We start from the raw sequence: 25,956 nt of genomic DNA, 5'->3' as shown, positions 1-25,956 counted from the left end.
TTTTTTTTTTTTTTTTTTTTTTTTGAGACGGAGTTTCACTCATGTTACCCAGGCTGGAGTGCAATGGCGCGATCTCGGCTCACCGCAGCCCCCGCCTCCTGGGTTCAGGCAATTCTCCTGCCTCAGCCTCCTGAGTGGCCGGGATTACAGGCACGCACCACCATGCCCAGCTAATTTTTTGTATTTTTAGTAGAGACAGGGTTTCACCATGTTGACCAGGATGGTCTCGATCTCTTGACCTCGTGATCCACCCGCCTCGGCCTCCCAAAGTGCTGGGATTACAGGCTTGAGCCACCGCGCCCGGCCCTTCTATGTAATTTTTAAAGAATTTTCAAAAGTGTCACTGTTGTAATCAAGGGCAATTTGGTAGTATCCATCAGTTTTATGTACATTTACCCTTTTATTCAGCATTTGTACTTCCAGGAATTCATGTTATGGAAGTACTTCCATGTATGCAGAAAACATTAATGGATGTACGTTTGCAGTAATACTTTTAATGGTGAAAAATAGAAATAATGTCAATATCTACCGGTAGGGGAAATTGTTAAATAAATTTATATTCATATAATGAAATAAGCAATTATTACCAAGAATCAAGTAGGTACTGTATGTTGACATTTAAAAATGGAAATAAAAGTTATGAATACATGGAGTATATTTTCAGATTTTAAAGTTATGGTACTGATTTAAAGCAAAAATTGTGTAGCTATACTGATACATAGAAAAGTTTAGGCAAGGATACATGGTGATATTAACATGGGAATGTTTGGGAGTTGGGTGGGAACATGGTCTTTCACTTCCTTATTATTGCTATTATTTAGATTTTTTATAATGAGCGTGTATTAATTTTAAAATTAAGAAACATTTAAAATAATGAATAAGTGAATTATTGATGTAATAGCATAGACATTAGCTGAATATTGGTTTTCTTTTCTTTTTTTCTTTTTTTTTTTTTTGACACAGAGACTTACTCTGTTACCCAGGCTGAAGTGCAGTGGTGCGATCTCTGCTTACTGCAGCCTCTTGGCCCGGGTTCAAGTGATTCTTCTGCCTCTGCCTCCCAAGTAGCTGGGATTACGGGTGCCTGCTGTTGCGCCCAGCTAATTTTTGTATTTTTAGTAGAGACGGGGTTTCACCATGTTGGCCAGGCTGGTCTTAAACTCCTGACCTCGTGATCCAACACCTCGGCTTCCGAAAGTGCTGGGATTACAGGTGAATATTGGTTTTCAAAGTACGGTCATGTGCACATAACATTTCAGTCAACACCAGACCACGTATACAATGGTGGTCATATAAAATTAGATTGGAGCTGCTTTCTACAGGTGTACTATTTTTTATCTTTTATATTGCCTTTTTACTGTACATGTTTTTTTCTCTTTTTAGAGACAGAGTCTCATTGTGTTGCCCAGGCTGGAGTGCAGTGGGATGATCATAGCTCACTGTAACCTCCAACTTCTGGCCCCAGCCAGTTCTCCCACCTCAGCCTCCCAAGTAGCTAGGACTACAGACTTGTGCCACCATGTTTGGCTAGTTTTTTTTACTTTTAATTTTTGTAGAGATGGGGTCTTGGTATCTTGCCCAACCTACTCTTGAGCTCCAGGCTTTAAGTGACTCTCCTGTCTCAGACTCCCGAAGTGTTGAGATCATAGGCATGAGCCACCACACCCAGCCCCTATTTTCTATGTTTAGATATGTTTAGATATAGAATACTTAGCATTATATTACAATTACCTGCAGTATCAGTGCATAACATGCTGTATAGGTTTGTAGCCTAGGAGCAATAGCTATGCCATTTAGCCTAGGTGTGTAGTAGGCTATACTGCCTAGGTTTGTGTAAGGTACACGCTGTCATGTTCGCATTACGGTGAAATCCCCTAATGATGTATTTCTCAGAATGTATTTCTGATGTTAAGCAAATCATGACTGTATTCAGAACATATTGGAGACTTTGCAATCTTCTTTAAAACCATTCAATAACCTCAGTTTGTATCTCTTCTTTTTGCTGATTCTGGCACACAGGCTCACAACAGCAGCCACTGAGAGCTAAATTGAGACTTTGTGAAGAGAGGACAGTATATTAAGAAGCAGTTGACTGTAAATATTGTTTTTTATGCTGCCAGTCTTATGACTAATCAGAATGTAACCAACAAAAATTGTAAAACCGAATACTAGTCCAAATAGTACTAAGTTCTAAGGGGAAGTTTTGAATAGGAGGTAGGATAAAGATTGTCATGAAAAAATTATGTCAAGTGATGTTACAGTATTGTAAAATAAAGGCACAGAAATAAATCATGTTATTGAGTATGTGCAAAGGAGAGATTAATTACAGTGTGAACTGACCTCAGATGTAGGTTTACAACCTCATTGATCAGTAGGAATTAATCAGGTAGAGCTCAGGAGGATTGGTATGAGTAAAGAAGTTAGGAAATTGATGTATGTAAAATGCTAGGCCAGAGGGTTTGTAAGTCAACAACAGTGGGCAAATTGTTGTGTCAGTAGTTGGTCAGTCTCCATCTAAGACCAGAATTGTTCATCTTACAGGCTGCTGTTTATGTTTTTTCAGTTATAAATCCTTGTTTATTGTGAAACTTTCTATTCCTTAAGTTTGCTGACATTTCCAAGACTCTGTTATGTTAATATCTGGTCACATTCAACACATGCATTTATTTTTGAACACTGAAATGCATACTTCAGATTCTACTTGAGGTCCATATAGATTCAGTGTATTGTAGTCTTGATTAAATTATTTCTGCTACTTCTTTGCACTCCTTTGCTTAGTTTTCTCAGTGTCATAAGGTTTACTAAATAATATTTGGCCTCTAGTAATTTTTTTTTAATGAGAGAGCAAGAGAGAGAGCTATATTTGAACTTGGAGTGGGACATTTATTTTACTTAAACAGAAGTTTGGTTATGACACATAATCTAGATGGGATATAGCTTAACTACAGTGCATCACCCTGCTGTAAGTAGATATAGTATTTGTATAGCCAATATTTTAGTATAAGTACCTCACCGTTTTAATTAAATTGATTTAAAAAAAAAGAATGGAATTCTTTCTGATGCAACTTTTTTCCTCCAGACCAGAATCCGTAGAAGCTAGCCCTGTGGTAGTTGAGAAATCCAACAGTTATCCCCACCAGTTATATACCAGCAGCTCACATCATTCACACAGTTACATTGGTTTGCCCTATGCGGTAAGTGTTAAACATTTCTCTGAAAAATTATTTTTAAATTTAGAGATTGAAAGTAGATGTGTGGCCGGGCGCGGTGGCTCACGCCTGTAATCCAAGCACTTTGGAGGCCAAGGCGGGCGGATCACCTGAGGTTGGGAGTTCAAGACCAGCCTGACCAACATGGTGAAACCCCCTTTAAAAATAAAATAAAATAAAAAATAAATAATTAAAAAATCAAGAAAGTAGATATGTGTGGCATTATGCTTAAAACTGCATGTTTAAAAAGCATGGTTGTTTCATTCTATCAAAATAATTAGGTGTTTAATTTTTCATTAACCATTAAGGGATTAAAGTTCTGTAAATGTGAAGTGTTTCTCTTATTATTTTTCAATTTATGTTGTTAATAGTTTGATATTATATTTCTTTACTTCCTAAAAGAATGTAGATAAGGTTGTATTGTACTACCTACTATTATTTTTGAATTATATAGTACTTAATTTTTTGTTTTAATTTTTTAATTTTTAGTTTTTGAATTATATAGTAATTTATATAGTAGATTATATAGTTACCATTTATTGAGCACTTGTTATGTGTCAAGATATATATTATTTAAGCATTAAATACAACTTCATGAGATGTCGTTTTCATCTCTTATTTCATAGGTGAGAAAATGAAAGCCTATCTACTAAATATTGCATAGCTAGTAAGAGGCAGTGTTTAAATTCAAACGTAATTACATAATGACACATTTGTGATACTATGGAGGTAGAATTATGAGAGATGTTTACTACTTGGGCCAGAATAAAAATTACCAAATTAATAAAACCTCTATATTATATACTTAATAGTGATACATATATTTTGTCGTTTTGTTATTCTTTAGACTCCGTATTTCTGAGATGTGTGTTTTTCTTTTCTTTCTTTCTTTTTTTTTTAACACTTGTATTCTCACATCTTAACACCCTCTTTCATCTTGGTGGTGCAGCATTGCAAGGACTGTGAAGATACAATTTGGTAGGGAGGGAATGAAATTTGGAAGTCAAAGTGACCACTCCCACTTTGTAGATAGATATATTCCCTTACTACTGTGGTTTAATATCTGGCTTCATCAAGTCATTTTTTTAATAGTCTTAAGGAAGGAATGAGCCAATCTCATACTTTTTCAGTACTGAAATTAAGGGTCAAATTTTATTTAAGTTGCTTGGTTCATATCATTGTTGAAATTAAATAATATTGTGCTATATTTGTGTTTAATTATTCAGGACCATAATTATGGTGCTCGCCCTCCACCAACACCTCCGGCTTCCCCTCCTCCATCAGTTCTTATTAGCAAAAATGAAGTAGGCATATTTACCACTCCTAATTTTGATGAAACTTCTAGTGCTACTACAATCAGCACATCTGAGGATGGAAGTTATGGTACTGATGTAACCAGGTGCATATGTGGTTTTACACATGATGATGGATACATGATCTGTTGTGACAAATGCAGGTAAAATATTTTACACTGTTATTTTATTTTTCTTGAATGCTAATAACCTTTGACTGGTAATGTTGGAAAAGATAAGTCACTTTCAAGGGAATTAATGAATACATATTTTAAGTGGGACTTGTACTATTTATGCAGTCCCAGAAAAAGCCCCCATGTGAAAAATGAGTTTACTAGAAATCCCTGTTGTTAACCGAGTAATAGACAGTCAGTTCTGAACTTTATTCATGTAGGATCACATTTTTCTTTTCACTTAGTTCAGTAGTAGTACAAGTACATAAATATAGCGGTAGACAAGATAGAAATGAGAGAATCGAGTCCTTTGTATTTCCTTGGAATAATTGGTGCTTATATAGTCAACTGTGATTTTCCAGTTTGGGGGAATTAAACATTTTGATTGATGTTTGTTTGACCTGACTCTTTCACCTCCTTTTGACTTGAACCTTGCAGCACTCTGGAGTCTCCTTGAACCAGAACCACAGTCTCCCCTCCCCCAACCCTGGTTCAGCCACCAAGAAAGGCCTCCTCCCCTAGAGAAGGTGTGATTGGGACAGAAAGTGGGGTTTTGTTTAATTTTTTTTTCCTGTATTTTTTTTTTGTTTTGTTTTGTTTAATGGGAGGGGGAAGGAATTGGGGAGGGTGAAGAGGGAACAGTAGGATTTCAGCCTGAAAGTTACTGAATTTATCCCCTGCGTAGGGTGGGAAGCAGAGAGTACTTAAGCAGTGTGTTGTGGAAGGGAAGAAAGTTTGGGAGCTTTACAGAATTTCCTGGCTCTGGTCATCATGGTGTAGCTTAATTATTTGATGTGATGCAGTATGGCTATATACCCGTATTTGAATGTGTGTGTAAAAATGTACCCTAAAGCCAAATATTACTTTGTATTATTTGTAATATTATCCCCATCTATTAGATTAGGTGATTTGGAGTTGAATATTATTGATACAAACATGCAGTTAGGATTATGTTTCAAAAAGTTTGTTTACTCTTGCCAAAAAATGAGAAATTCAAAAGTTAAGTGGAATGTAAAATTTTACATTTTTATGGAAAGTTGTAATTAACACTTTGAGTTTAATAATAAAAACGTACTGTAGTACCTTTCCAAATGTAAAAAAAAAAATGCATTATATGACGCATTCTACCATGAATAATGACTTAAGTAAATATATCCAGGAGGTAAATTTTTAAACTAAAAAATAACTTCAGTGACATTTTGCTTTCCTCATAGTAGAAAATGTCAAATCATATTGGATCCAATCATATAAAAAAGCTTTCTCTTGGCTGATCTTGTCCAATGTGATAGATTACATACCACTTGATGTGTAATTTTTATTTTAATACATAATCCTAGCAGTGTTTTTCTTTTAACTGTAATGGTCTATATATCATATACAATTATCTCTATTAGAGAATAGTAAAATTGTCCTTAGGTTTGTATCCATCTACAAATTATTGAAGGACCAGTTCACAGTTTTTGGATTATTCAAGGTATTTGCCTCTCAGCTAGTTCTTTTTGTTATGAATCTCATATTTGTTACTCTGTTTTTCTGTTGCTCAGCCTGTAGTCTCCTGCAAGGCTCTATTCATATTTTGTTGCCTCATTGTTTTTACATGTTCCTATTACTTATACTCATCTCTTTGAAGTCTGACATACACAGCTCTGATTATTTATTCATTTTCTAGCTTTGTTTCTTCTGTTGTCTGCATGATATCATTACTTGCCCCACAAATTTAATTTGTTATTCTAACCCTTGTCATTTGTCCTACATTTCTTTTTGACTTCTTTTTTCGCGTTTGATATATGTTTCACATTCTGTCAGTTCTTGCCCCAACATTCTCAGTTGAAAAGTGAAGAATAACACAATAGCAGTTAATTTGGTACAGTAGTCCCTCCTTTCCCCTGGGATATATGTTCCAAGACCTGCAGTAGATGCCTGAAACTGCAGAGAATGCTAAACCCTATGGTACTGTTTTTTCCTACATATAAATACATATGATAAAGTTTAATTTATAAAGTAGGTGCAATAAGAGTTTAACAACAATTATAACAGCATACTGTAATAGAAGTAAATGTGGTTGGCCGGGTGCGGTGGCTCAAGCCTATAATCCCAGCACTTTGGGAGGCCGAGGCGGGCGGATCACAAAGTCAAGAGATGGAAACCATCCTGGCCAATATGGTGAAACCCCCTCTCTACTAAAAATTAAAAAAAAAAAAAAATTAGCTGGATGTGGTGGCGTGCGCCTGTAGTCCCAACTACCCAGAAGGCTGAGGCAGGAGAATTGCCTGAACCCGGGAGGCGGAGGTTGCAGTGAGCCGAGATCGAGCCACTGCACTACAGCCTGGCGCCTGGCGACAGAGCAAGACTCTGTCTCAAAAAAAAAAAAAAGTAAATGTGGTCTTTGTCTCTCTCCCCTCCCCCTTCCTGAAAATATCTTAATATTTTCAGACCGTGATTGAACACAGGTGAATGAAACCACAAAAAGCAAACCATGGGTAAGGGGGAAGCTGCTGTAGTTATATATTAGAAGTAGCTTATTCTTATGTAAAGAATAGCTAAGATTGTTTTTGGAAGCAGGCATATATATCAACTTTAGACCAATTAGTCTTGGCAGTAAAATACAATAATAACAAATTGAGAAATTTGCCTCAAACTGGTCCATGTATTCCAGTAAAAGTAATTAGGTTTAATCTCTGTCCTCATAGAATGCCTCTTATATTCTTTAACTTATTTTTCTTTGACATTATTCTGGTTCTGTCCTCCTTTAACTCAAGTGTGGAATGTTGGAAACGCCTTTTTAGTTGATCTTTCTAGTTTCTTCTTTGAATAATTACTGCATGCCACCAAAGCACTTCTGATTGTTACCTGTTGAAAGAGGAAATCTACACACACCTGCACATTTCAATTCCTAAATAATCTGACCATACTTCACTAAATCCGATTTTAACAACCTTCTATTCCTCAAAATGAATATTTCTTTTCACATATGTTGAGCACCTTGTGGCCATCCTCTCTTCGTATTTGATAAATGATATTTGATAAATGTTGCTACACTGATACCTTTTTTACTGTTTCCCAAATGAGATTCAGTTCAAGTTCATTATTCTCCAAGGTGCTTTTCTCATTAACTACAAGTAGTGTGGGCATCTCTACTTTGTGATTTCTAATAATATTTGTAGAATAAATTATATATTTTATATTTTAAAATTGTATTTGCTTTAAAAATTTATATATCCTATGTTTGTCCTCTTGCTTTTGCATCTCAAAATTTTATCTCCTTGAAGACACATTTCTATGAATTTCTCAGAGTACCTTGTAAGAGTACTAAACTCAAAGTAGGTGCTTATTAAATGATAGTTAAATGGAATATCAAATCTTAATTTAAGGATGATTTTAATAATATTACATATGTTCTACTTCCTTTTTAAGCGTTTGGCAACATATTGACTGCATGGGGATTGATAGGCAGCATATTCCAGATACATACCTGTGTGAACGTTGTCAGCCTAGGTAAGTTGCACATATCTGATAACATTGCCAGTAATTTTACTAATGTAATACTAGTTAACAAAAACTCCTTTATGAATTTGGGCTTAAAGAATTAATAAGTCACAGCCAGACATGGTAGCTCTTGCCTGTAGTGCCAACTACTTGGACGGCTGAGGCAGGAGAATTGCTTGGGCTCAGGAGTTCAAGGCTGCAGTAAGCTTTGATTGTGCCACTGCACTCCAGCCTGGGTGACAGTGACAGAGCAAAACCCAGTCTCTTTTTTTTTTTGTATTTTCTATTTCACCATGTTGGCCAGGATGGTCTCCATCTCTTGACCTCATGATCCACCTGTCTGGGCCTCCCAAAGTGCTGGGATTACAGGCGTGAGCCACCGCGCCTGGCCTTTTTCTACATTTCTTCTTTGTTTTTTAAAATCATTTCTGGACATTTCAAACTTATGTAACAATAATGTGTAATGAGCCCATGTTTCTACTGCCCTACCTCAGTAATAATCGACGTACTTGTCCCATCTATACTGTCATATGTTTCTTCTCCCTTTACACATATGTATGTTATTTTAAGGCAAATCCCAGATATCATATTATTTAATCCACATATATTTCAGTACATGTGTGTTTCTGTGTATATATATTACAGTATATATCTGTAAAATAATTCTTTTAACAAAAATAATCACAAAACAGCTTTGGGAGGCTGAGGTAGTTGGATCGTGAGAGCCTAGTAGTTCAAGACCAGCCTGGGCAACATGGTGAAACCCCGTCTCTATTAAAAATACAAAAGATGAGCCAGGCGTGGTGTTACGCACCTCTAGTTCTAGCTGCCCATGGGGCTGAGGTGGGAGGATGGTTTGAGCGTTTGATCTCGAGGCTGCAGTGAGGCATGGTCATGCCACTGTGCTCCAGCTTGGGTGACAGAGTGAGAGCCTGTCTCAAAAAATTAAAAAAATACGAAAACCCCAGAAAACCATTATTATACAGGCATCAAAATCTCTGGCTCATCCAGCGATTGTTATGCTATTGATTGGTTGATATTCATCTCTTAAGTCTCTAAACCTACTCCTCCCTTCCTACCACCCCAGTCACCTTTACTGTGTATGTGTATATCAGGAACTGAGCTGTTTGTCCTGATGAGTTTTGTCAGTTGTATTCTCATGATTTCACAAGTTTCTCTGTCCTCTCTGTTTCTGTAAGAAGGTGTTTCTGTCTGTAGGCTTCATCAGATTTAGGTTCAATTTCCTTTTCCCTTTTTTTTTTTTTTTTTTTTTTTAATAAGACTATTTCATAGTTAGATTGTGTTGTCCTATCAGGTGGCACATGATTTCTGGTTGTCTTATGATGGGAGCCAGTGAGAGTCCTTAGATCTACTACCTTAGATCTACTAATTTACTAGGGGTTGCAAATTAGTGATAAGTTAATTCTGTTGTTCGTTGCTTCACAGCTGAAATATTTCTTTTTTCTTTTTTTTGTGTGACAGTCTCTGTCACCCAGGCTGGAGTGCAATGGCACAGTCTCGGCTCACTGCAACCTCTGCCTCCAGGTTCAAATGATTCTCCTGCCTCAGCCCCCTGAGTAGCTGAGATTATAGGCACGCACTACCATGCCCGGTTTGTTTTTGTATTTTTAGTAGAGATGGGGTTTCATCATGTTGGTTGGGCTGGTCTCAAACTCCTGATCTTGTGATCTGCCTGCTCCAGCCTCCCAAAGTGCTGGGATTACAGGCAGGAGCCACTGTACCTGGCCTATCAGCTGGAATGTTTCTATAGGAACAAACTTCTCTCTTTTTTTTTTAAAACAGGGTCTCACTTTGTCACACAGGTTACAGTGCAGTGGTATGACCACAGCTCACTGCAGCCTCAGCTTCCTGGGCTCAGGCACAGCTCACTATAGCCTCAGCCTCCTGGGCTCAGGCAATCCTCCCATCCTTCCACCTTGTCCTGCCAAGTAACTGGGAGTACAGGCATTGCCACTATGCCTGGCTAGTTTTTTGTATTTTTTGTTTTTTTATTTTTTTGCAGACACAGGGTTTCACCATGTTGTACAGGCTGGTCTGGAACTCCTGGGCTCAAGTGATCCTCCCGCCTTGGCCTCCCAAAGTGTTGGGATTACAGGCGAGTGTGACCTTGCCCAGTCATGTCTCTGTATTAACTGTTCAGTTCTCTTAAGATATATTTCATTGAAGAAAGGCAGGAAAAATGCTTGTTGAGTCTCAGTCTTTATTTACTAGTTTTCAGAATAATGAAAAATTTAAGTATCATTGTGAACTCATGGATTTAAACCATAGTGGATGTCTGTCTGTTACAGTTGTTATACTTATTGATGTTTAATTTTATTCCATTTCTAGTCAGTAGGAACCTCTTCAAGCTGGTTAGCAAGTCCTTTAAATAGTACTCTAGTGGTAGTTGATGGCAAAGAAATTATCTGGTATTACAAGATGTCTTAGGCTTATGCTACACTTCTGTGCTCCAAATTCATAGTTGGCTTTCAAGGCCAGAATTGGAAAGCCTGTTATAATTGTACTGATCACTGTTCCTAGTCTTTCTAGTAGACAAATCTAGGAAGTATGTTGCATCTGTTTCTTTAAGATAAAATACATGAGTTTATACTGATAATTGCAATTGAAATTTAGTAATACAAGTTTGTATGTAGTTGTTTCATGTTATTTCCTTTTATCCTAGTTGTCAACAATACAGAGAATAATGCAATTAGAATATTACATAATTGATTAACTGTTTAATCATACACAAAGAATACAGTAGTTACCTGTTGACAGAGGAAATCTATACGCGTCTGCACATTTCAAGTCCTACCACCAACACTAGCACCAACAATATGATTGTGTAAAACAGATTAGAACGTCTCCCTCCATAGGGCATAGTATACAAGGGTTTAATAGTCAATATTGAGTTTTAAATCTCTTGAAAATAATTGTGTGTTTATAACACAAATTGGATACACAGTTACATTGTTTAGGTTATTAATATTATTGAATTTTTTTAAAAATGTTCTGAGTTGTAGATTCACATGCAGTTGTGAAATATTGTAGAGTGAGCCTGTATATATTTTACCTAGTTTGCCCCAGTGGCAACATTTTATATAACTATTAATACAATATCACAACTAAGATATTGACATTAACATAGTCACTTTATAGAACATTTCTATCACTGACAGGAGTCATGCTGCCCTTTTAGTCATACCTACCTCCTACCCCTGAACTTTGCCAACTGTTATTCTGTAATTCATTTCTATAATTTTGTCATTTCAAGAATGTTACATAAATGAAGTCATAGACTATGTGACCCAGTATATGACCTTTTGTGATTGACTTTTTTTATCCAACATAATTCCCTATAGAGCCTTCCAATTTGTTGGATGTGTTATGATTTTGTTTTTTTATTGCTGATAGTATTTCATGGTATATGTGTACTATAGTTTGTTTAACCTGCTCACCCATTGAAGGCCACTTGGGTTGTTTCTACTTTTTTGGCTATGACAGATGAAGTTTCTGTGAACATTTGTTTACAGGTTTCTGTGTGAACCAAAGTCCTACCCCGCCGCCCTGGTTAAATGCCCAGGAAGAACAGCAGCTTGGTTATATGGTAGTTGCATGTTTAGATATATAAGATATTGTCACACTGTTTTTCAGAATGGCTATTCCATTTCATATTCCTACCAGAAATGGAGTAGTCAATAATTTTTTTTTTTTTTTTTTTTAAGAATTGTTGGTTGGGCCTGGTGGCTCACACCAATAATCCCAGCATTTTGGGAGGCCGAGGCAGGTGGATCACTTGAGGTCAGGAGTTTGAGACCAGCCTGGGCAACATGGCAAGACACCATTGCTACAAAAAAAAAAAATACAAAAATTAGCCAGGCATGGTGGCAGGAGCTTGTAATCCCAGTTACTCAGGAGGCTGAGGCACGAGAATTACTTGAACCTGGGAGGCTGAGGTTGCAGTGAGCTGAGATCATGCTATTGCACTCCAGCCTGTGCAACAGAGCGAGACTCTGTCTCAAAAAAAAAAGCAAAAATTAGCTGGGTGTGATGGTATGTGTCTGTGGACCCAGCTATTTGGGAGAGTGAGGCAGGAGGATTGCTTGAGCCCAGAAAGTTGAGGCTGGAATGAGTCATGATTGTGCCACTGAACTCCAGCTTGGGCAACAGAGGGGAGACTCTGTCTCAAAAAAAAAAAAAAAAAAAAAAAAAATTGGTTTTTATATTTTATTTACCTTTATAATTATATACTTTATAATTATGTAAGAAGTACTCTATCATTTCTAAAGTCAATATATAAAGCAAGTGAGACTTGAAGTCAAATATATAAAGCAAATTATTCTATCATTCTAAAGTCAAATATGTAAAGCACATAGACAAATATGTAAAGCAGGTTAAGTCTAACCCATCCCTTCTTGCTTATTACATGTAGGTATGCACCTATATATTTGTCTTTCCCTCCTTATTTAGATAAGCAGTAGCATATTATAGAGTCTTCAACACATTTTTCCTAATATGCTGAAGATCACAGTACAGTAGTATATAAACATTGACTGATACAGCTTCAATATACTTTATCTTTTATGTACTCTGGTTTATTTAACAAGTTGCCTTTGTGTGGACATTCGAGTTGTTTCAGGTCTTTCGTTATTATAAATAGAAGTGAGATTGTTCAGTAAAACGATAAACATATATATAAAATTTTGTTAGATTGTCAAATTCCCTTCCAATAGGAGCTGTGCAGGCTTGAATTCCAAACAGTAATGCATAAGCATGCCTGCTTTCCCAAGCCTCACAACAGATTATTTGGCACACTTGCATTTTTGCCACTTTTGTTAGGTGAGAAATGGTAATCTCAGCTTGGTTACACTGTGCATTTCACTTACTTTGAGTGAGGTGTTTCTATGTGGTTTTGTTTCACTTTATGATAATTAAATATGATAATTAAGTATCATATATGATAATTAGCCTTTTGCCAGATAATTTTTGATGGGGTGGATATCTGATGATGAAGTCAGTAAAATTTGGTTAAAAACTTACCATTAGAAGGGCAGTTAGTTGAGAGAGGTCTGTTTATTATTCTGTGATAGCTGGGATAATTATCTGTGATGCTAAAATAGTTACATTTCCTGGTAGACATTAAGGCAAGCATGAAGAGTATTCTGATAATCTAGAGCTCTTATTTTCCCGCCTGAGAATAATTTACTGTCTGACCTCTAAACTACATACAATGAAAAAGTTGGGGGAGGAAAGTAAAAGAATTACTGTAGATGATGTAGTTCGTGGATAGAGGTAGGGAGAGAGTAATGAAGTATTTCACTTAATTGTTAAATGCTCCCAGCACTTTGGGAGGCTGAGGAAGGTAGATCACCTGAGGTTGGGAGTTTGAGGCCAGCCTGACCAACATGGAGAAATCCTGTCTCTACTAAAAATAAAAAATTAGCTGGGAGTGATGGTGCATGCCTGTAATCCCAGCTACTCAGGAGGCTGAGGCAGGAGAATCCCTTGAACCCGGGAGGCAGAGGTTGCAGAGAGAGCCAAGATCATGCCATTGCACTCCAGCCTGGGCAACAAGAGCAAAACTCTGTCTCAAAAAAAAAAAAAAAGTTCAGTATTTATTTCAAAAGTGAAAATAATTAAAGACAATGGTAATAATGGAATAGATTCTAACTCAGTGTCATACATTTACTTTAAGAAATTCAATTTGTGGTTTTAATCGCATTGTTAACCTTATGAGTTTTTTTTTTTTTCCAGACTTTTTGCTTTATTCTATTTGAAAAACTAGTTTCATAGGTAAAACATTATTTTCTTGGCCATTTGCTGTGGCTCACACCTGTAATCCCAGCACTTTGGGAGGTGAAGGTGGGAGGATCACTTGATCCAGGAGCTCAAAACCAGCCTGGGCAACCCATCTCTACAAAAAATTACAGAATTAGCTGAGCATGATGGTTCAGGCCTGTACTCTCAGCTACTCAGTAGGCTGAGGCAGGAGGATCCCTTCAACCTGGAAGGTTGAGGCTGTAACAAACTGTGATTACATCATTGCACTCCAGCCTGGGTGAGACCCTGTCTGAAAAAAAAATGGAGTCACCTATCTGGCATCTACTGCTATTATTATTAGATTGTATATAAACTGTATTGCAAGGGATACTGTATATATTTTATACTGTTGGTTTTTCACTGAGAACATTAAATAAATTACAAAGTTTATCACATTTAAGACAGATCTTCATATTCAAATTTATATATTTGATAATCATGCTGATTTTTTAATGTAGGAATTTGGATAAAGAGAGGGCAGTGCTACTACAACGCCGGAAAAGGGAAAATATGTCAGGTAGGTAAAAAGGACCTATACTAAATTAAAATTCATGTGATTGAGAAAATAAATGGTCTGCATATTTTCAGTTAAATGTAAATACCTTGTTGATGAATGTTGATTGTACATATAGTGTGCAATCTCTGGTATAGATTTTAAGTATTTCTTTTCACATAGAATAAATATGTACTTATTCAGGGAAATAAAATGGAAACAAGAGGAAAATAAATAATTTAAATCAGCCATAATTTTTTTACACATAGCTAACCTGTTGGTTTAAAAAAGTAAAATATGTTTGTTCTTCAGAAAGATAGTGATCCATTAGTTTATTATGTGTAATAGTACATTTTTCAGTTTTAGGAACAGAATTTTCTAACTTCTGTATAACATATGCCACAGTTTTTATTTTAGCTTAATTGTGTTTATTTATTTATTTATTTTTGAGATGGAGTCCCGCTCTGTTGCCCAGGCTGGAATGCAGTGGCGAGATCTCAGACCACTGCAACCTCTGCCTTCTGGGTTCAAGCGATTCTCCTGCCTCAGCCTCCAGAATAGCTGGGACTACAGACATGTGCTACTATGCTCAGCTAATTTTTGTATTTTTAGTAGAGACGAGGTTTTCACCATGTTAGTCAGGCTGGTCTCGAACTCCTGACCTTGTGATCCACCCGCCTCTGCCTCCTAAAGTGCTGGGATTACAGGCGTGAGCCACCTCACTTGATGCTTAATCTTGTTGATGCCAGCACACCTGGTTTTGAATAGTCATAATTTATTCAACTAGTCCTCTTTGATGGAGATTTTCACTATTTCTGCTTTTTGTTATTAAAAACAGTATCCTCAGCAAGACTCTCTTGCGTAAGTTTTTTTGTACTTTTGCTCTTTTATCTTTGGCTAGATCTCTAATAATGGGATGGCTGGGTCAGAGGGTGTGTACATATATAATTTTGCTAGATATGGCTGAATTGCCCTTTGTAGGGAATTTCAGATTTCCACTGGTAGTGTATAAGAGTGCCTGTTTCCCACAGGCACACCACTAGAGTGTGTTATGACTTTTGGATCCTTTCTAGTTTAATGTGTGAGAAATCATATTTGTGATTTGTATTTAAATATGAAAGTGAGACGAGTGAACAAATTTTAAAAAGTGCTTATTTAGAAAAATGGAGATGACAGTACTTTGTCATATTATTTTATTGTTTAAAATAGAAGTATTAAGTGTGCAATAATTTTTATTTTGTCTTTGAAGATGGCGATACCAGTGCAACTGAGAGTGGTGATGAGGTTCCTATGGAATTATATACTGCATTTCAGCATACTCCAACATCAATTACTTTAACTGCTTCTAGAGTTTCCAAAGTTAATGATAAAAGAAGGAAAAAAAGTGGGGAGAAAGAACAACACATTTCAAAATGTAAAAAGGTATGTCTTTGCTTGTTTTTAGGTGAGTGGATAGGATAGTGGATGGGGAGCTGAATTTTATAGGAGAGGCAGGAGAGTGAGAATAATTGATGGTAGCTAAAAAGGTGGCAGGATCTAGCAAAAGTTTTTTTATTTTTAAACAAACTTACTGGAAAATTTTAATGTGTTTTGAAGATTGAAGTAGAGAAGAAACTTTGCAAACTGCTTTGAAATTATTTAATGAGATTGTCAGTGAAATGCAGAAGCGAAAATAAAATAGAAAGCCTTCATGGTTTTCTGTACTACCAGGATTGTATTCCTTTCGCTTGTCTAACATAGTCCACTTAGCTTTTCTACCCCATGTTTTACATAATGGTTCTTTGTCTCCTCTTTTTTTTTTGTTAAACCTTGCTCTCTTCTAACGTATTGTCTACACACAAATTTATTTATTTGGATCTATATTGCTAGCTGTAGATTTATATTTCTTAGTCACTCTGAATGGAGTTTACACTTTTTAGGGGGTTAAAGGGGATAGGAATTAAGTCTCAAATACATCCTTCAGGATCTGGCAGATTAGTGGGCTCTCACTACGTATTTATTGAATAAATACAGCTGTTTACCACAGTGCTTACTACTTAAGCCCCATATGGGCTCAACTATTACTTACTAGTTGCTTAGAGAATTAAAGTAATATCATTATTTTACTCCCACCCAAAACAAATCTTATCAACAAAATTATATTTCTAATACCTTCCCAATTTCTATCAAATATTTTTCTACTATTGTAATATTGGACATAGAGAATATTTAGAAATTTTTGTCTTTGCATCATATCATATGCAGATTTTCATATTCTATATAGGCTGTATATATATATATATATATATATATATATATTTTTTTTTTTTTCTTTAAGACAGGATCTTGCTACGTTGTCCAGGCTGGAGTGCAGTGCCTATTCATAGAATATCATGGTGGGGTACTGTGGCCTCAAACTCCTGGGCTCCAGTGTTCCCCCTGCCTCAGTCTCCTGAGTAGCTAGGATTATAGGTTCCTGCCACCACTCCCAACCACATTGTTTTTATTAGAATAGTGTTCTAATAGATGCCTTTATTAAACATTCTCCTAGTGTCCCCACATTCTATTTTTATTACAATAGTATTCTAATAAATGCCTTTATTAAACATTCTCCTAGTGTCAGCTTTATTGGTTACCAGATTTTTTGTTATGACACTTGAGTTAAAAGTTTCAGTGAACCAATTGATTCTTTAATTATGTTCAGTTGTTTAAAAAAAAATAACTAGAATTCCATGTTTATTTTAGGCATTTCGTGAAGGATCTAGGAAGTCATCAAGAGTTAAGGTAAATACATTAATATTAAAGTGTTGTTATCAACTGTCACTTACTCGGGAGCAAAGTGCTTGCTTGTCCATATCATTACCTGATGCTCTCTTTATTGTGTGCCATGTCATTGCTCATTATTAGGTGTGGGACCTTAGTTCTAATTGGAGTTATATACTACTCTTGTAGTTAACACTGTTAAAATATTAGTCATCAAAAGGGGGAGGTATATAAGCAATTTCTAATTTTATAATTTTGGGCAATTTGAATTTTATTACTGCAATCCATGTCTCTGATACCACTTAGTATTACTATACTGTACTTAGGAATGCAGAACCACAGTTGGAACTTGAAAATTTGCTCTTTTGCATAGTTGGGATTCCAGAGAGTTAGTCAAATCAGTTGTCATACTATGAATTGACCATAGAAAACCATATAAATACAAACCAGTCAGAATAATTGATGATAGCTAAAAATTACCTTGAATTAATTAATATACATCCTCAATTTTTTAGATGCTAAAATTGCTGAGAGAAGCAATTTCTGTCTGACCCCAAAACGTAAGTTTGTCTTGGGTCACAGAGGTCAGCTGTATGCTGTTACTGTAGTCTTCTGACTTAGGTAGAAAAGGATAACAAATTTCTAAAATTGTCATATTACATAGGATGTGGGGAGTATGTTACAGTGTATCTTTTGTCTCTGTGGTATAAGGCATAATTATTCCACATTTCTGGGAAAAAAAATCCATTAAACAGCAGTTTCTAGTTTACATTATGTTCTTTTATGTAGATTGCCCTTGTGTGTGTGTGTGTGTGTGTGTGTGTGTGTGTGTGTGTGTGTGTGTAAGTCCAGATATTAATACTCAGTTTATGATTTTAGGGTTCAGCTCCAGAGATTGATCCTTCATCTGATGGTTCAAACTTTGGATGGGAGACAAAAATCAAAGCATGGATGGATCGATATGAAGAAGCAAATAACAACCAGTATAGTGAGGGTGTTCAGAGGGAGGCGCAAAGAATAGCTCTGAGATTAGGCAATGGAAATGACAAAAAAGACATGAATAAATCAGATTTGAATACCAACAATTTGCTCTTCAAACCTCCTGTAGAGGTAAATATATCATTTGTCAAAAAATTGGAAGACAGTTTTATACTGTGTATTTTTAGTTAAACTGAAAGCAAGCAAGTTTCTTAAATCTCTACATTTACTTTGGTTTTAGAGCCATATACAAAAGAATAAGAAAATTCTTAAATCTGCGAAAGATTTGCCTCCTGATGCACTTATCATTGAATACAGAGGGAAGTTTATGCTGAGAGAACAATTTGAAGCGAATGGATATTTCTTTAAAAGGTATATTATTTTATTTTCCTATGTTCATTTTCTATAGGTAAATATTGGATTTTTGGCTATTTTATCTAGATGTTGTGATTCTATGTACTTTTTTCCTACATGCTCATTTCAGTATTTAAAGCTGTAGTGTGGTTGAACAGTAACTGATGCAAATTTTTGAACTGTGATAAACTAAAACAACATAAAAAATGCAGATACCTTCCTCAGTCTCTTGCTCATATCTGTCTTGGAAAAATCCTAAAACAATCTACTTCGAAGATTAACCAACAGCAACAAAGGTTAGATATATAAGAATGTCAGTCAGGAACTCTGATTTAGATTACAAGGAACCCTTTCCATCTCCATCTGGGACTCATACTAATTCCTTGTAATGTAAAAGCCAGAACCTGAGAAAGCCCACGGTGACCATAGGGGAAACCCCCTCCTCTTTATTAGATAGTGTTAGACTGGGTCCTAGATTATTGCCAGCACTTTTAACACCCACTTCGTTGGTATTAGAACAACAGTCCTCTTTGTTTTGGGATTCATGTGCAGAATTAATATGATCCTCTAATAGGCGTTGCTTTCCTGTAGCCTAGAAGTATGTTCATATCTCTAGGAGAACATTCCTAGTCTGTGTCCTACAATTATCGGAAACATTTATTGTTTATAACTTGAGTTTTTACTTAAGGTATGAAAGATGTACAGCAATTTCTCCCTATTATACGTTAGATTTGATCTGAAACAGGGGTGTGAGACAGATACTTTTAAATGCACCAGGAAATATGAACCCTAAAGACATCACATGAATCCTGTAAATGTAATAGTCACACTTTTTTTATCTTAATAAATTTGAATTTCTACCTTTAGTTAATTGCCTTTGATTTAAGTGAGATTATGGGGCAGGTAAAAATCTCATTAGCATAAACTAGCATAAGATAAGAGTGAATTCTGAAGTCAGGCTGCCTATATTCAAATCTTGGCTTCACAATGTCTGTTAGAAGTTTCTCAGACTCTGTATTCTTAAGTTTCTTCATCACTTGGCCCCTGTAGAGTAACAGGAGATTATTATACTAAAATGTTGTCCTTTGTTTGTTTGTTTGTTTTTGAGACAGAGTCTCACTCTATCACCCAGGTTGGAGTGCAGTGGCATGATCATGGTTCACTGCAACCTTGACCTCCTGGGCTCAGATGATCCTCCTCCCTCAGCCTCCCAAGTAGCTGGGACTACAGGTGCATGCCACCATGCCTGCTTTTTTTTGTAAAGATGGAGTATCGCCATGTTGCCCAGTCTGGTCTTGATCTCCTGGGCTCAAGCAATCCACCTGCCTTGGCCTCCCAAAGTGCTGGAATTACAGGTGTGAGCCAGCATGCCTGGCCTAAAATGTTAATAGTTTATAATGTTTCTTTCTTTGTAGACCATACCCTTTTGTATTATTCTACTCTAAATTTCATGGGCTAGAAATGTGTGTTGATGCAAGGACTTTTGGGAATGAGGCTCGATTCATCAGGCGGTCTTGTACACCCAATGCAGAGGTAAGCTTGTAGAAATCTTTTGGGGCGATGTTGGGGCTGGGAGTTTGTGAAATCTGAGCAGCAAGCACAAAACTGTTAACCTAAAACACATTTCAACTGTTGGTGGATTTTATACTGCCCAGCATCTTGTTTGTGTGTGAAAATTCAGGTGATACTGGCTATATTAGCTATGAAGCCTTTTTTTGTTTTTGTTTTTGAGACATAGTTTCACTCTTGTTGCCCATGCTGGAGTGCAATGGCACAATCTCCGCTCACTGCAACCTCTGCTTCCTGGGCTCAAGCAATTCTCCTGCCTGAGCCTCCTGAGTAGCTGGGATTATAGTCGAGCACCACCACGCCCGGCTATTTTTTGTATTTTTAGTAGAGACGGGGTTTCACCATGTTGACCAGGCTGTTCTTGAACTCCTGACCTCAGGTAATCCGCCTGCCTGAGCCTCCCAAAGTGCTGGTGTTACAGGCGTGAGCCACTGCGCCCAGCCACTATGAAGTCTTAAAAATTACTTTGCACATTGAAGAAATTATGATGTTCCTTATAAGAGGAAATGTTGGACTTTTTTTTTTTTTTGAGGCAGGATCTCACTTTGTCTCCCAGGCTGGAGTGCAGTGTCATGATCACAGCTCACTGAAGCCTCCATGACCTCCCATGTTCAAGTGATCCTCCTGTCTCAGCTTTCTGAGTAGCTGGGACTACAGGTGTGTGCCACCACAACCAGCTGATTTTTTAAATTTTTGTAGAGATAGAGACTCATTTTGCTGCCCAGGCTGGACTCGAAAACTCTGGGCCAAGTGATCCTTCTGCCTTGGCCTCCCAAAGTGTTGGGATTATAGGTGTGAGACTGCCCAGACTTCTAAAATCATCATCATCATCATCATTTTTGAGGCAGGGTTTTGCCCAGGCTGCAGTGCAGAGGTGTGATCATGGTTCATTGGAGCCTTAACCTCCTGGGCCCTCAGGAGGTGAAGCAATCTCACCTCAGACTCCTGAGTAGCTAGGACCACAGATATGTGCCACCATGCCCAGCTAATGATTTTTAAAATTTTTTGTAGAATTGGGGTCTCCCTGTGTTTCCCAGGCTGGTCTGGAGCTTCCTGTATTCAAGCCATCTTCCTGCCTCGGCCTTCCTAAGGGCTAGGATTACAGGCATGGGTCACCTTACCCAGCCTGACACCAGACAACTTTCTTTTTATCTTGGAAGCTCTTATTTATGCGTCAATACATGCTGTGGTTTAAGTTAGATGACAAAGCTGAGATCTAAGTAGAATTAATATGTTCTACTGTAAAATTTTTAATAAAGCTATATTTTAGTGTAGAGTGTAAAATCATGTTGGTTTTGCTTTTTACATGTCAAAATGATGATTGTTAGTTTTATAATTAAATAATATTGCAGCCAACAGTGTAGGGTTTTTTGGTTTTTTTTTTCTCTTTTCTTTTTTTTAAAGACAGGATGTTGCCATGTTGCCCTAGGTTGGCCTTAAACTCCTGGGGTGAAGTGTTAGTTCTGCTTCAGCCTCCAGAGTAACTGGGATTACATGTATGTGCTGCTGCACCCAGCTAAGAGTATATATTTTGGAACCAGACTTAAATTTATTTCTTCCCTGTGACTTACTAGCTTTGTTACCTCAGTTTCATCTGTAAAAAGGTGATATGAGGACTGAAGGAGTACATGTAAAGTATCTAGAATAGTGTCTTGTCATAGAAAAGTAGTGTCTGCTCTGCCGTGACTGCATTCATCAAACCTAAGAAGGCCAGGTATGGTGGCTCACACCTGTAGTCCCAGCACTTTGGGAAGCTGAGGTAGGTGGATCATCTGAGGTCAGGAGTTCAAGACCAGCCTGACCAACATGATGAAACCTGTCTGTACTAAAGGTGCAAAAATTAGCTACACCTGGTGGACGTGCCTGTAGTTCCAGCTACTTGGGAGGCTGAGACAGGAGAATCGCTTGAACCTGGGAGGCAGAGGTTGCAGTGAGCTGAGATCACACCACTGCACATCACACCAAGCTGATGTGATGGCAGAGTGAGACTCTTGTCTCAAAAACAACAACAATAACAACAACAAAATCCTAAGATGCCACCACTTACGAGACTCCTGATTTCAGGGATGCTAAAAGGTGAAAAATTAGAATTGATGAATTTACTTTTTTTTATGCCACATTGTGGGCTCAAGGGGTTGGGGTGGCAGTGGGTAGCAGTGTATGTTTGAAAAACCTTCCCAGTTGATAACCACTGATAGATAGTTATAAGCCTTATCATTAATGACATATTTTCCAGGTTGTGTTTGTGAAATACTTTGAAAAGACTAATTTTCAAAATTGTAGGTTGATGTTTCTGAAGGCAGAAAGTAATTTATGGTAATACAAAATTATTGCAACTTACAGGTGAGGCATGAAATTCAAGATGGAACCATACATCTTTATATTTATTCTATACAAAGTATTCCAAAAGGAACCGAAATTACTATTGCTTTCGATTTTGACTATGGGAATTGGTAAGTTCAAGTCTATAAATGTCATCTGTTATTTCAAAATAGTTCCATAGTGTCCCTGTAATAATTTAGGTGTTGTCATTACTTTTATAGCTTTTTATTTTTATTTATCATGAAGCAGTTAAAAGTACTTGAAAACCAGAAGTTTAGTATCAGCCTCTATTATATCTTTGCTGCTTTTCATTTCTACATTTTCCCTAAGAATTATTGTAATGTAAATGTTCACAGTAATTATAATAAGTAATCCTAATTCAGCCATACAACACTGACCTTGTTTATGTAAGAATTTTTTTCTTTTTCTTCAATGGGATACAATTTTAGTCATACAGTTCATCAGTAAAAATGAATAATTTCTCTTCTGCCCCTCAAAACAAAAGAAAGTGTACCAAATTTTCTTTGTGGCATAAATTAATAGGGTTTGTTGGAAATCCTGCAGAGAAACTCTTAAAAACTATTGTTCTGAAACAGTAGTTAAAAAACTAGTGATGAATCTGAATACAGTTGCCCTTGCACAATGCGGTGTTGGAGCACCCACTCCCTGCACGCTCTGCAATCTGCTTATACATTTTGACTTCCCTGAAACTTTACTAATAGCATATTATTGACTAGAAGTGTTACCAATGACAACACATATTCTCTATGCCATATACTGTATTCTTACAACAAAGTAAGCTGGAGAAAAGAAAATGTTTTTAAGAAAATCATAGGGAAGAGAAAATATATTTACTGTTCATTAAGTGGAAGTGGATTATCATAAAAGTCTTCATCCTCATATTGAGTAGGCTGAGGAAGGGGCAGGCATTGGTCTTGCTGTCTCAGGGTGACAGAGGGAGGAGGGGTAGTGGAAGAGGAGGCCCGAAAGGGAAGTGCACATGGTATAACTTCATGAAAATACTTTTAATAATTTTTATCTGGCCTTTTTGCTTTCTTATGTCTCTAAAAATGTTTCTGTATGGTACCAGTCTTCCATCATTTGCTTTAGTTTCAGTGCCTGTATCATAGAAGAGTCCATGTCATAAAAAAAGTAAAAAACAGTCTTGAAAAAATGGAACCCTTATGCCAGATTGTCTAATGTAAATTTGTTTTTTTTGTCACTGCTTTTTCTACATCTTCTTCCTCATCATCTGGCACTGGTTTGGAAGCAATCATTTCCATCAGGCATCTTCTGTTAATTTCTCTGATGTAGTGTCTATTAGCTCTTGAATTTCTCCAAGATCCATATCTGTATTCTTCCCTCAGCTCCACCTTTTTTGTTATATCCACAATCTCTTTTATGGTTTTCCTGATTGGCTCTGTTTTCAATTCTGCGAAGTCTTGCATAACATCTGGACACAGCTTGCTGCAGCAGGAATTTATTGTTTCAGGCATGATGGCTTTCATAGCTTTTTCTATAATGATGGCTTCTTTGATGGTGTAATCCTTCCAGACTTTTATGATCCTCTCATTCAGGGTTCTGTTCCACAGTGTTACAGTCTTTTCCATAGAGTACGGTGTGTAATGAGCCGTAACGGCCGTTATCACTCCTAATCTAGAGGTGAGTTAGAGACATTATGTTTGGACTAATTTGATGCCCTCAGTATTGAACTCATAGGGTTCTGGGTGGCCAGGGGCATTGTCCAATATCAAAAGACATTTAAAAGGCAGTCCTTTCCTAGCTGCCTGTTGTCTGACTTGAGGGACAAAGCATCAATGGTACCAATCCACAAAAAAGGTTCTTGTCCAAGTTCTTTTGTACAAGCAAATAATTGGTGCATGTTTTCCCTTCAAGGCTTGGGTTTGGCAGCTTTATAGGTAAGGGCAGTCCTGATCGTAAACCCAAATGCATTTGCACAAAATAGTAGAGTCAGTGTTCCTTCCTACCTTAAATTTTGGTGCTTACTTCTCTTCCTTACTAATAAATATCCTTTTATGCCCCTCCTCAACCCCAGAATAGGACACTTTTGTCTGCATTAAAAGACTTTTCAGGCAGATATTCTTTCTCCTGGATGATTTTTTTAATAGTGTCTAAGAATTCATCTGCTGCTTAAGTCGGCAGATGTGGCTTTACTTGTTAAGCTAAACCTCTTCTTAAAATCATCAAACCATACATTACGGGCATCAAATTCTCCAACTTTAGATCTTTCATATTCCTTTTGTTTTATGTTGTCATTTAATGACTTCACTTTTTCTAGAAACCTATTAGGGTCTATAGGTATGCCTTTCTTATATAGCAGACTTGCACCCACATAAAAGCTTCATTTACAATACTAGATAAAAAATATATATGTTCCAGAAAGTGCAAGGTTTTCACATTCTGCGGCACAGCTGCAGTGATGGCTCCACAAATCTCATTTTTTTTTACAATGGCACTATTGCTGGATTTATTTGTCTTGTGATGGCAGAGAACTACAGCTGCAACCTCAGTCTACAATATATCTTCAGCAATTCAACTTCTTTTTGCAATGTCATAACTTCTTTGCTTCTTGGGAGCACTTCAGCATCACTAGTGGCAGTTTGTATAGGTCACGTACTGTTACTTAAAATTTAGTGTATTGGTTGGGCGTGGGGCTCATGCCTGTAATCCCAGTACTTTGGAAGGCCAAGGCGGGTAGATCACCTGAGGCCAGGAGTTCAAGACCAGCCTGTACAACATGGCAAAACCCCATCTCTACTAAAAATACAAAAAATTAGCCAGGCATGGTAGCAGGTGCCTGTAATCCTAGCTACTTGGGAGGCTGAGGCAGAAGAATTGCTTCAACCTGGGAGGTGGAAGTTGCAGTGAGCTGAGATCAAACCACTGCACTCCAGCCTGAGTGACAGAGCAAGGCTCTGTCTCAAAAAAAAAAAATTACTTTTTTGCACTAAACAGTATGAAAAATACATGAGAACCACAAGAGGTCACTTTGTATTGCAATACACAATTTACTGAGAGATGAACTGCTCCTGGGGATATGTCACATGCCATTTTACATAGATACTCCCAACACTTGAGGCACCACAGTAGCAACAGGAGGTGGCTACAAATTAGTAGTACGGAATGTACTACAGTTACTTTTATATAGTTAATGATTTAATACTATATCTTTACATGTCTCTGGACTGTGAATGGCACCACATAAGGTCTGTATGTGTGTGTATAGGTTTTGATAAATTTTAACTTTTTATAATTTGTATATATTTTATGGTAATAAATGATAAAATAGACTACTGTCTACATGCATATGCATTCTTGACATACCTTTTTCTTATTTTTTAAAATATTTCTAGGCTACATAGTCCATCTGGTTTTTCAAATTGTTGCAAATTTCCAAAAAGTTTTTCAATATATGTATTGAAAAAAATCCATGTATAAGTGTATGTGCACAGTTCAAACTTGTGTTGTTCAAGGGTCAGCTGTATAGAAACTTGTTT

General features: G+C 36.9%; 1 protein-coding gene across 10 annotated transcripts in view; it reads left to right on the top strand.

Annotated features, from left to right (window-relative positions):
• KMT2E (lysine methyltransferase 2E) overlaps nucleotides 1-25,956 on the top strand; it is a 101,590-nt gene that overhangs the window by 48,783 nt on the left and 26,851 nt on the right. For 8 of the 10 annotated variants that reach the window (XR_004268188.1, XM_032275715.1, XM_032275720.1 and 5 more), the window contains 10 exons: nucleotides 3,080-3,194; nucleotides 4,436-4,665; nucleotides 8,089-8,169; nucleotides 14,439-14,497; nucleotides 15,723-15,895; nucleotides 17,198-17,236; nucleotides 18,095-18,325; nucleotides 18,435-18,565; nucleotides 19,963-20,080; nucleotides 22,460-22,569. Coding sequence is in view for 9 of the 10 variants with exons in the window: in XM_032275715.1 (XP_032131606.1) it covers nucleotides 3,080-3,194; nucleotides 4,436-4,665; nucleotides 8,089-8,169; nucleotides 14,439-14,497; nucleotides 15,723-15,895; nucleotides 17,198-17,236; nucleotides 18,095-18,325; nucleotides 18,435-18,565; nucleotides 19,963-20,080; nucleotides 22,460-22,569 (1,287 nt within the window). In the remaining variant the exon portion in view is untranslated. Of the gene's footprint in view, nucleotides 1-3,079; nucleotides 3,195-4,435; nucleotides 4,666-4,736; nucleotides 5,202-8,088; nucleotides 8,170-14,438; nucleotides 14,498-15,722; nucleotides 15,896-17,197; nucleotides 17,237-18,094; nucleotides 18,326-18,434; nucleotides 18,566-19,962; nucleotides 20,081-22,459; nucleotides 22,570-25,956 lie in introns of those variants that run through there. The other 2 variants (XM_032275723.1, XM_032275722.1) reach the window with 2 other exon arrangements.

This window comes from Sapajus apella, unplaced genomic scaffold (genome assembly GCF_009761245.1).
Source record: "Sapajus apella isolate SASKATOON/1434 unplaced genomic scaffold, GSC_monkey_1.0 scaffold7, whole genome shotgun sequence".
NCBI lineage: Eukaryota > Metazoa > Chordata > Mammalia > Primates > Cebidae > Sapajus > Sapajus apella.
This window is presented reverse-complemented; position numbering and strand designations above follow the sequence as displayed.